The sequence below is a fragment of the Girardinichthys multiradiatus genome, chromosome 3 (assembly GCF_021462225.1).
Source record: "Girardinichthys multiradiatus isolate DD_20200921_A chromosome 3, DD_fGirMul_XY1, whole genome shotgun sequence".
NCBI lineage: Eukaryota > Metazoa > Chordata > Actinopteri > Cyprinodontiformes > Goodeidae > Girardinichthys > Girardinichthys multiradiatus.
In genome coordinates, this window is record NC_061796.1 from 31,394,539 (window position 1) to 31,406,012 (window position 11,474).

The 11,474-nt window shown below is 40.2% G+C and overlaps 1 protein-coding gene across 4 annotated transcripts; it reads left to right on the forward strand.

Moving 5' to 3' along the window:
* Window positions 1-428: 428 nt before the first annotated feature.
* On the forward strand, window positions 429-10,567 carry mlf2 (myeloid leukemia factor 2). 4 transcript variants are annotated; one of them, XR_007037801.1, is made up of 10 exons: window positions 429-749; window positions 2,362-2,473; window positions 2,578-2,613; window positions 3,110-3,163; window positions 3,266-3,394; window positions 3,673-3,832; window positions 3,967-4,174; window positions 4,637-4,775; window positions 4,884-4,987; window positions 10,108-10,567. XR_007037801.1 is itself a non-coding variant. In XM_047362191.1 (8 exons), exons 1-7 carry the CDS (start codon window positions 706-708, stop codon window positions 4,170-4,172), a joined length of 741 nt encoding a protein of 246 aa, XP_047218147.1. In that variant the 5' UTR covers window positions 430-705; the 3' UTR covers window positions 4,173-4,174; window positions 10,108-10,567. The 4 variants fall into 4 exon arrangements, 1 of the variants encoding a protein (XP_047218147.1); XR_007037800.1 differs by having other exon boundaries at window positions 4,637-4,710; XR_007037799.1 differs by lacking the exon at window positions 4,637-4,775.
* The last annotated feature ends 907 nt before the right edge of the window (window positions 10,568-11,474 follow it).

The window sequence follows — 11,474 nt, forward strand, 5'->3', positions numbered from 1 at the left end:
CATTATGGAAAATAATGAACTTTATCACAATATGCTAATATTTTGAGAAGGACCTGTATGTAGTTTCAGCTGTACATGTGGATTGAATTTATGTAAGTTTAGGTTTGAATTATACGGTTATATTGTATTGGGGGTAAGCGAGACTGAATGGAATGCCAATAAATGCATTTAATTATTAGCATTTTCAGTAAGGTGCACTGAAATTACTACATTGTTTCGGACTGGTAACTAACAATTCAACTGAGATGAGCTTGCTCTGTATAAGGCATTTGCACAGTATTTTTTATTTATTTATTCGTAGAGCAGATCCAATATTTTTTTACAATTATACAAAATTGTTTAAATAATGAATAATTTTGTTTATTATGAAATTTCCTTAGGAAATCACTTATTTTGAAAAGGAAAGGAAACACTCGTTAGCTTCAATGCTAGCTTGTTAGCAGCGGTGTTTTCCTTTGTTACAGGTCGGACTTCCGTTTTCAATGTTTGCTTCGGGTTTCTGGAATTTACTGTCTGGTGACAGTTATAGCTAGAAACCTCGTTGATAAAGACATATAGTTGTTGTGTCGTTTTTTTTCGCGAAGCGGCCGGACCAGAAGTCCAACATTTCAGCCCGACCTGAAAGTTGGACTGTCACTCTTTTTCAACGTCTCTTTAACTAAGGTTAGCTGGCTAGCATTAGCCAGCTGAGTTAAACCGCTTAGCATGTTTCGCTTCTTGAATGACGCCGAAGACGATCCTTTTATGTTGTAAGTATTGACTTTTAACGCATTTGGTTTGGACGGCGTTATGTCTGTTGTTTTTGAGCAATATCAGCGCAGGGAAGCTACATTAAGGACATTTTCCCAGCGCCTTGTAGAAGGTAGCGTACCTTTCGTTATTGTAGCCAGCTGTGGTGGGGGCCTGTAGCGGTCCACCATATTGGATAGACAATAAAGCGAAACAAATAATTAAATAAATACACAAGAACTACCAGTTCCCGAAAGTAATGCATTAAAATACTCGCTGTAGCAAGGGCCGATCAATACTACATTTCCTGTTGTTTCCTCTGTAATCACCAAAGCTATTTGTGAGCTAACTGCAGCCCATTTCTAGTCTTTTCTAGTAATTTCTTGGCCCAGCATATTTACATCAGCACGTCACACAGATGAACATTTTCTTACTTTAATCTGGCTAAAAACACCTTCATTTGCTGAATCATTAGATTTAAAACCTTGGATCTGATCAGAATTTTGAAGCTGTTTTAGAGAAGTAGTAGAACCAGTATTTTTATTAGCTATATAATCGAAAGAACACAAAGCATACGAATTAAAGAGCCTAAAGCCAAACTTTAAATCTAATTCCCAAACAGGTTGTGCAATTTGCAGATTTGCAATTTATTTACTGTTATTTAGAGTCCTCAATTTGAGTCTCTGAAATAAATACATGCACTAACATATGTAGGCTGGGTTTGTTTTACTAGGTTTGTAGTTGGTGTTTAAGCCTGGGGTGGGCAATCCCAGTTCTATGTAGCCAGTGCTTGGTGTGTTTTTAGATGTATCCCAACATACCAATTTAAGTGAATGGCTCATCATCAGGCTCCTGCAGAACTCCATGATTTGCTAAGGCGGTCATTTAATCGTCTGTGTTGGAGCAGGGACATCTAAAACATGAAGGACACAAGCCCTTGAGGAATGGTAATCCCCTCTTCTGATTTAAACAGTCCAGGCAGGTGTGGCTAAATTTATTGAACACCGACCCGGATGAGTGGGTAGAGAGGGCAGTTACGCTGGCACCCTCAGCCTGGGTGAGTGGTCACATTGGTGAAGGTTGTCTCAAGTTCACATCTTACCAGAGGCATGAAGTCTGGAAAAATGACAAAATTCCCATATGGAAAGGATACTGACCAGTGCAGACTGTCTATTGGTGTTGTCTGGTACGCTGGTATTTCAAAGCGTTTAAAAGAAAAACCTCAAAATGGAAAGGATATCAGCTACTGGTAATATGCCATTGGGCACCTCTCTTTACCTTTCCAAAGGCACAAAACTCTCTACCTTACCAGTAAGACACACCTCTCTTAACTTAACGGAGGCACAAATGTCTGTGTACCTTGGCAGAGGTACGAGAATCCCTGAACAGCCTTTTGGCTGGTTTATTCAGCAAAGGGAAAATGGAAACGCCTGGGTCAGTGGGCCATGTGTGGCCCTTAGGTACCTGAAACTGGGATAGTTGTCTCATTATTACTTGGCAACACCTTCAAATTCATAACAAGATATCCACTACTTAATGATATTGACAGCTTTCTTTCTTGTGTTGATTTTACCTGTTTAAGTCCAGTTTATGCAGCTAAACCCAGTGAATTATTTAACTCCTTTCTTTCAGGGATCCATTTGCTGCCCACAGACAGCAGATGAGGACTATGTTTGGACCATTCGCCATGGATCCATTTGCGCTCGCTCCTCAGATTCAGCCACACCGTGCTGCACGCAGACAGGTAAGAGGCTGCTGTGTCAATTTATTTTCTGCTCAATCTCCAAATTAGTGTTTTGTGTAGTATTAATTATTTTCGGGGATTTTAATGTGAGATTTATTTTCTAGGCGGGTCCCATTGTTCCCTTTGGCATGATGGGAATGGTGAGTAGCTGATTTTGTGATATACTCTATAAAGCATTGATTAAAAATTGTTCTGTATTTTGTGCCTCTTACTATAAAAACCTTTACAGAACTTTAGGAGGTAAATTTAGTATTACATTGAAATTATTCAAATATTTTGTGATACTGTCACAGACTAAACAAATCTCTTTGTATTTAAAAGTTGATTAAAGTTTTTACGAATAGTTCCTTCGCTGTGGTCAATAGTGTATTTTTAACAAGGTCTGACTTGAAACTGCAGAGTTCATAAGCAAGCTGAAACAAATCAGCAATAAACCTAACTTGCATAAGGTATTAGGTAAGTTAAATTGAAGTTATGTCAGAATGTTAGGTGGTAAATGTAACATAGTAATTTTGTGCAATTCAAGTTGGTCTTAAATTGAAATAATCCCAAAAGGATCATGAATTTCTTACTGTAACCTGCAGAAACCCTGTATGTTAGGAAATCCAAATTTCAAAGCTTTTTTGATGTTTGCAGGGAGGAGGGTTCATGGATATGTTTGGCATGATGGGAGAAATGATGGGAAACATGGTATGCATTTCTGTCAATCATTTCCAAAGAATGGTGTCAATCACTATTATAATGGCAAAACTGTACAAGCTTTACTTTGTGTTTTTCCTTTCTTTTTCATAGGAAAGAATGTCCGGATCGCCAAACTGTCAAACATTTTCATCTTCAACAGTGATCTCATATTCATCCTTAGACACAGGAGCTCCTAAAGTTTATCAGCAGACAAGTCAAACAACAACAGGCCCTGGCGGGGTAGGAATATATTAACATTTTTGAGATCTTTTTCAAGACTGGTGTCATATTAACATGCAAGAAGGCCTGATTTACACCTGGCTGAACACAGGGCTGTAATGGTGTGTTTATTTAAGCGTGAGCATAGTCTTCTGGCCTCACTGACTCATGAAAAAACCCTCACTGTACAGACATCTTGAGCAGTATAAATCTCAGTTATCAGACAAACATTTGAGTCTTGGTTCATTCGGAGTTCAGGTCGCCCTGTAAGCTGTTTTTCTTGGGACTTTTTCTCTCAGATCCGTGAGACACGGCAGTCGATGAGGGACAGCGAGAGCGGCCTGGAGCGTCTTGCTATCGGCCACCACATTGGAGAACGAGCACACATAATGGAGCGCTCACGAAACAGGCGCACTGGAGATCGAGAAGAACGGCAAGACTTCATTAACCTTGATGAGAGTGAGTATTGACAATTATGTTGACTGTTAACAGTGTGCTCAAACAGTAACAGTTTTAATCACTCAATGCACTAATGCACTGTAAATAAAAGCATATGTAGTCCAACCAAATGTTAAACCCTTTGTTGTTGTTAGGCGATGCTGCAGCATTTGATGAGGAGTGGAGGAGGGAGGCAGGGAGATATGCTCCCCCACATGCCCGGGGGCTGGAATATGGTCAAGATCCACGTGGAGGAGGACAGCAGCTGGCCCTTCCTGCCCCTTCCAGTTCAACACCCCCCCATCGACATGAGTCTCCCCGACATCGTCAGCATCACACACGTCCACGTTACGACTGGTGAAGGTAAGGTCAACCTAACCAGACTAGGAATTTATTCAAATAGTTCTCGATTTTTTTCAGCTTATGATAGTTATTTATGGTCCCTGATTCAGGAGCTTACTGCTTAGATTTGTGCTTTTATCTGTTATTGATAATATTTATTAACAGGGTGATAAAGTAGCTGTATCTTATTTCATGTTTAAATATACACAGTAGGGGAGAATTGATTTTAGTTTTTGTTTTTCAAGCAGTTGAAAACGATATCTATGCTGTTAGGATCCTAAGGGAAAAATTGTCTTATATGTCATATGCAGGTCTGTTTTAACCTTTGTTGAATTTTTACTGTGCCACCAGAGAGTTTTCACACTCTGTTATGCTATAGACTTATTCTTAAAATCTAAGAAAGACTTTTTAATGCATCAGATCTCAATTGAAAAAAAAAATCATGCTGCATTTCCATACTGATATAGAATGGGTATGTGTTAGGAACAAAAGGATGCCACATCATTTGATGAAGATGATCAACCCACAGAGGGCTTAATCTGAAGTCAGTGAGAAATGTAAGCAGAAAAACTCAAGCAAGCTGGTCCAATCTACTGAAATGTCACTGCAGCAACTGAAAATGGTACTCAGTAATGTGTATGTTGCCCACATGCTTAAATGCATGCCTGACAATATCGGGGCATGCTCCTTATAAAAATGACGGATGTTGTACTGGGATTTCTCCTCCCAGATCCTGACCAGGTCATCACTGAGCTCCTGGCCAGTCTGAGCTACAACCTGGTGGTGTTGGATGGACCAAAATGTGATGTCCTAGAGATGTTCTGTTGGATTTAGGTGAGGGGAGCATTGAGGACAGTCAGTGGTATCAATTTCTTCATCCTCCAGAAACTGCCTGCATACTCTTGCCACATGGCTAGGAATTATCATGCACCAGAAGGAACCCAGGACCCACTGCACCAGCGAAGGGTCTAACAATGGGTCTTAAGGATTTTATCCTGATACCTAATGGCAGTCAGGGTACCATCGTTTATCCTGTACAGGTCTGTGCGTCCCTCCATGGACATTCCTCCCCAACCCAACACTGACCCACCACTAAACCAATCATGCTGAACAATGTTGCAGGCAGCATAACATTTACTGCATCTTCTCCAGACGCCTTTACATCTGTCACATGCGCTTAGAGTGAACCTGCTCTTATCTGTGAAAAGAACAGGGTGCCAGTGCCATATTCGCCAATTCTGGTATTGTTTGGCAAATACCAGTCAAGCTCCACGGTGCGGGGCAGTGAGTACAGGGCCTACTTGAGGATGTAAGGCCCTCGAACCACCCTCAGGAAGTCTCTAATGGTCTAGTCAGAGACATTCACGCCTGCGGCCTGCTGGAGGGCTCTAGCATAACTTTTCCTGTTCTTCCTTGCACAAAGGAGCAGATACCCGTCCTCCTGATGGGTTAAGGACCTCTGACGGCCCTGTCCAGTTCTACTAAATGGTAAATGGACTGAACTTATATAGCGCTTTTCCAGTCATACAGACCGCTCAAAGCGCTTTACACTAGAGCCAATTGCACTCACTAACGCTCACACATTCATACACCGATACGCAGATCGGTAGGCACATCGACCTATGGCAGGAGGAAGCTGGAATCAAACCCACAACCTTCTGATTGCAAGACGACTACTCTTCCTACTGAGCCACATTCGCCTTCACTGAGCCACAGTCGCCTCCAGGCATAGACAGGCATAGAGTATATGCCTCTCTCCTGGAATCTCAATCATGCTCTTGAGACTGTTGGGAGACAAAGCACACCTTCAGGCAATAGCATGTACTGATGTGCTTCCTGGTGGAGCTAGACTGCAACCTCTGTAGGGTTGAGGCATCACCTCATGACACCAATAGAGACACTGACCCTGGTCAAATGCAAAACTGCTAAAAAGCAGTCAAAAAAATGAGGATATGAAAACTGTGGCCTCCACCTGGAAAACCGTTCCTATTTTTTTTTAGTCGTCTCATTGTTGCCTTTTTAGTGCCCCAGCAGACACTGATTAACAACCCCCTCTACTACTTAACTGACTTGATATTAAACTATAATTAAAAAGTGTACCTTTTGATATTTTTTAAGCAGTATATTTTTTTTCTCACAGAAACCTATTACCCCATAGGGAAAAAATTGGAAAGATTTATTTTTATTGCCAAATGGTTAACTCAGGGTTTCATCAGTATTCAGAGCAATTTTTGTTGAAGTGCCTCTGGCAGCATCACCGCCTTAATTCTTGCTGGGTATGTCTCTGCTAGTCTACCTGATTTGGCTTTGGGTTTTTTTTTTTTGTATTCTTCCCTGTAGATTCTCTAAAGCTCACTCAGGTTGAAAGCACAGTCTCAGTAGACTCCTATGTGGTTTTATTTTGCAGCACCAGTGGCCTGTATTTTTTTTTTCAGGAAGTGGGGTGGAGGGAGGGAGAAGACACGCAGCATAGGTCTCTGGGGTCAGGACCCGAACCTGGGCCAGCTGCGTCGAGGACTGAGCCCTCTGTATGCGGCGCTCTACCACTACGCGTCCTGCCCTAGACTTTTCTTTTTTCAGAGATGATCAATTGGTCCAGACTCCTGAAGCTTCTGCTTTGTAATGTGGACTTTGTCCTTCAGGTCATTGTCCTGTCATCCTTTTTGTCATGGTTACGTGATTTCGACAAATATCGCCTGCAAGCAGGAGGTCGCTGAGTTATTATGATTTGAACAGGGATCAGAATGTGTCATATTTCAAATATTCATGTTTTCAAAATATAAAAAATATTATACCGTTAAATTAAATGTGAGATTTCAGCAATGTTTTATAAAAATGTACCTTCATAATTTATCAAAATACTTTGAACAAGAAGAGATGAAAAGCTTTATACAAACATGACATTGAGAAATTATCTAATCTCGTACCGGCGATTTAAATTACAACTAACCCACATTTTCTTCTGTACTCTTTTGTTCTCTACTTTTTTATCATCAGTGTCCCAGACGCTCTCTGAGCTTTATGATCTTGGTCACTAAGAGCTGTATTAGTTGTGAGCAGTAAAAGCAGAAGTGACTTATATGTAAATATATTATGGGATTGCAGAGCTTCTGAAAATCTAGGCCCTCCCAAATATTACATCCAAGTAGACCTTTTCAATCGCGATATTGCACCCATTGAAATAATGATGACGGCAGTGATTCGATGTGTTATCCAGCTCTATCAGCTACTAAGAGAAATAAACTGATGTGAGGTAATTAAGTACTTTGGTTTGAATGTAACAAAGCTGGGAGGCTGTGGCAACATACAGGTCCTTCTCAAAAAATTTGCATATTGTGATAAAGTTCATTATTTTCTATAATGTAATGATGAAAATTTAACATTCATATATTTTAGATTCATTGCACACTAACTGAAATATTTCAGGTCTTTTATTGTCTTAATACAAATGATTGTGGCATACAGTTCATGAAAACCCAAAATTCCTATCTCACAAAATTAGCATATTTCATCCGACCAATAAAAGAAAAGTGTTTTTAATACAAAAAATGTCAACCTTCAAATAATCATGTACAGTTATGCACTCAATACTTGGTCGGGAATCCTTTGACAGAAATGACTGCTTCAATGCGGCGTGGCATGGAGGCAATCAGCCTGTGGCACTGCTGAGCTCTTATGGAGGCCCAGGATGCTTCGATAGCGGCCTTTAGCTCATCCAGAGTGTTGGGTCTTGAGTCTCTCAACGTTCTCTTCACAATATCCCACAGATTCTCTATGGGGTTCAGGTCAGGAGAGTTGGCAGGCCAATTGAGCACAGTGATACCATGGTCAGTAAACCATTTACCAGTGGTTTTGGCACTGTGAGCAGGTGCCAGGTCGTGCTGAAAAATGAAATCTTCATCTCCATAAAGCTTTTCAGCAGATGGAAGCATGAAGTGCTCCAAAATCTCCTGATAGCTAGCTGCATTGACCCTGCCCTTGATAAAACACAGTGGACCAACACCAGCAGCTGACACGGCACCCCAGACCATCACTGACTGTGGGTACTTGACACTGGACTTCTGGTATTTTGGCATTTCCTTCTCCCCAGTCTTCCTCCAGACTCTGGCACCTTGATTTCTGAATGACATGCAGAATTTGCTTTCATCTGAAAAAAGTACTTTGGACCACTGAGCAACAGTCCAGTGCTGCTTCTCTGTAGCCCAGGTTTGGGGAATGCGGCACCTGTAGCCCATTTCCTGCACACGCCTGTGCACGGTGGCTCTGGATGTTTCTACTCCAGACTCAGTCCACTGCTTCCGCAGGTCCCCCAAGGTCTGGAATCGGCCCTTCTTCACAATCTTCCTCAGGGTCCGGTCACCTCTTCTCGTTGTGCAGCGTTTTCTGCCACACTTTTTCCTTCCCACAGACTTCCCACTGAGGTGCCTTGATACAGCACTCTGGGAACAGCCTATTCGTTCAGAGATTTCTTTCTGTGTCTTACCCTCTTGCTTGAGGGTGTCAATAGTGGCCTTCTGGACAGCAGTCAGGTCGGCAGTCTTACCCATGATTGGGGTTTTGAGTGATGAACCAGGCTGGGAGTTTTAAAGGCCTCAGGAATCTTTTGCAGGTGTTTAGAGTTAACTCGTTGATTCAGATGATTAGGTTCATAGCTCGTTTAGAGACCCTTTTAATGATATGCTAATTTTGTGAGATAGGAATTTTGGGTTTTCATGAGCTGTATGCCAAAATCATCCGTATTAAGACAATAAAAGACCTGAAATATTTCAGTTAGTGTGCAATGAATCTAAAATATATGAATGTTAAATTTTCATCATGACATTATGGAAAATAATGAACTTTATCACAATATGCTAATGTTTTGAGAAGGACCTGTAGAGGCTAGAATTGGCAAACTTGACAGAGCCATTCTTTGCAAATAGTGCTAGTTAATGCGGATATCAGATCTGGAAAGACGAGGTAGAAGTTAGGAGCAAATTCAACTCGAGGATTCTGGGATTATGGAAACCTTTGGTTTGCTTTTACTTCCTTTGTGGCATTTTTACTGGGAACTTTACCTAAAGTGCACCAAGTGGTCTTAAATCTTTAACTTGATTGTTGTATTGCTAAACGTTGTAACAATAAACGGTATATCTTGAGAGAATTGCCATCCACACGACAGGAGTGTTTTGTCAAAAAATATTTGATAAATATTCCTTTTTTTATTGCTTACAGAATGGATTAATGAATATAATTCAGGATGTTTCCAGCTCTTGTTGGAGAAATGTTTTAAAACTGTTCTTATCAAGAGAACTCTTGAAAGGTCTGGAAAAGTCTGAAATTTGCCCTTTTTGATCTTGAAAAATGAAAATTAAGAATGAAAAATATTTACATTTCCAGATTTTTTTCCTTCTATTTTCTAAAGGTCATATCTTACCTTATCTTTGATTTGCCACATCACACCTTGATTTTAATATTTTACCCAATCAGTATTTGTTTAGTTTGACTCTGTGCTCTAGACAACGGATCAGGTTCTTAGACTGGGGTTGGTTAAAATGCTGAACAAAGAACTTATACTGCTATTCTTTTTTTAACTTTTATATATATAAGTGTTCAAAACTGTGCTTTAATTAATAAGCATTTAGTGTAAACTCTAGCCCTTATATGACAAGCCCATTCTGATCTTTTTTAGTCTACATTACAGTGAAGCCGTGAAAGGCTTCGTCACACTGAAAATCATACACCAGTTTCAGCATCGTGTTGATTCATGGTTATTGGAAGCTAGCAGCTCAAACATTAGACTCGGTTTCTATTCAAGCATTAAAGTTCAATTATTGAGTTCAAATGTCCAGTATCTTATAAAAAGTCTAGTATATGAAGCATAAGTCGGGAATAGTATGGGATTTTGAAACTAGAAATGTGTTGGAAGGAGCCCTGATCTGGTGTAATGTGTCCTTGGCTTTCTGTCTCTGCAGGTGTCCCACTTTGCAAGGAAGCAGAAGGAAGGAACTGAGGGAGCGCTTCCCCCGATGCTGTGAAACACACTGAAGACGGAGCTGCCCGACATTAATGTTTGATATGACTGGACTGTCTAAACATGTGCAACATATTACACACACACACAAGATCAAGAAAATATAACACACTCGATGGCTACATTTACAGATCAACTTCTGTACTGTTACATAGCGCTATACAGACACCCCTGTGTAAACATGGGTGAAAGTACACTCACTTTATATATAAATATGTACTCATTCTCAAAACTTGACATGTCTTTACCCACTGCACTTCGCTGCTGCAGTATTCAGTAATTCTGCTGTACAGTCCATTTTATGTTTGTGAGGGCACTAGTGTGTCTGTGAACTGAATTGTATACTGTTACCTAATTAATCTAACTAAATAAAAGTTCATTAAACATTGTTAGATAATTAACATGTGTCTCTCGTGAGGTTTTGGGTTTGTGAATTTAATTGTGTAAATCTGGAGAGAGTTGTTGGTGTTTTTTTTTAAATGTTATGTTTCATTTGTGTTTCCTAACAAAAGGATTCAGAACTCTGGAACTTGTCCTCATTTTGTCATGCCCCAAATGTGATTGATCAACAGCAGTTAGTGCAAGTATAACTCGGAAGAAAGTGATCCAATGTAAAAACTACAACTCTATAAAATGTGACATCCCAACTTTATTGTGCTCTACGGAGTCGATCCTTTGTAGAACCCCCCTCTTCACTGAAATCATGGAAGCAAGTCTTTTGGGGTACGACTCTACCAGCTTTTCACATTTGTAATCTGACGTTTATGCCCATAGTTCTTTTTAAAATACCTAAAAATCAGATTGAATAGAGCTCATATGTGAACATTAGTTTTCAAGTCCTGCCACAGATTTGTAATTGGATTCTATTTTGGACTTTGACTGGGCCATTCTAACATGTCAATATACAGTAGATGGATTAAAACAATTTAATTGAAGCTCTGACTGAATGTTTAGTGTCGTTGCCGTGCTGACAGGTGAAGCTCCACCCCAGTCTCAAGTCTTTTTAAGAATCTTCCAAGATTTCGCTCTGTGTATCTCTATTAATCTTCCTGCTAACTCTTACTATCTTCCTTGTCACTACTTAAGAAAACGTTCGACAGGATGATGCCGCAATGTTTCTTCACCACGGCCCCTAATCAAACGTCTGATGCCTTCACAGAACACCCATTTTTATACAACAATTATACATAAGTGGACTTTATTTAATCTGTGTGGCTTCTGAAGACAGCTGGCTGCACTGTATTTCTTTTTTTTTTTTTTTGTGGGATCAGAGTAAATGAGTACAAATGCACAATTGTGCACTACTTT

What these genes read in the sequence shown, in the direction of transcription:
- mlf2 (XM_047362191.1), top strand. Translation starts at nt 706, where the DNA reads ATGTTTCGCTTCTTGAATGACGCCGAAGACGATCCTTTTATGTT. An exon ending in ACCGTGCTGCACGCAGACAG is followed by an intron (nt 2,474 to 2,577) that starts GTAAGAGGCTGC and finishes TTTATTTTCTAG; the next exon opens with GCGGGTCCCATTGTTCCCTT. An exon ending in CCTTTGGCATGATGGGAATG is followed by an intron (nt 2,614 to 3,109) that starts GTGAGTAGCTGA and finishes TGATGTTTGCAG; the next exon opens with GGAGGAGGGTTCATGGATAT.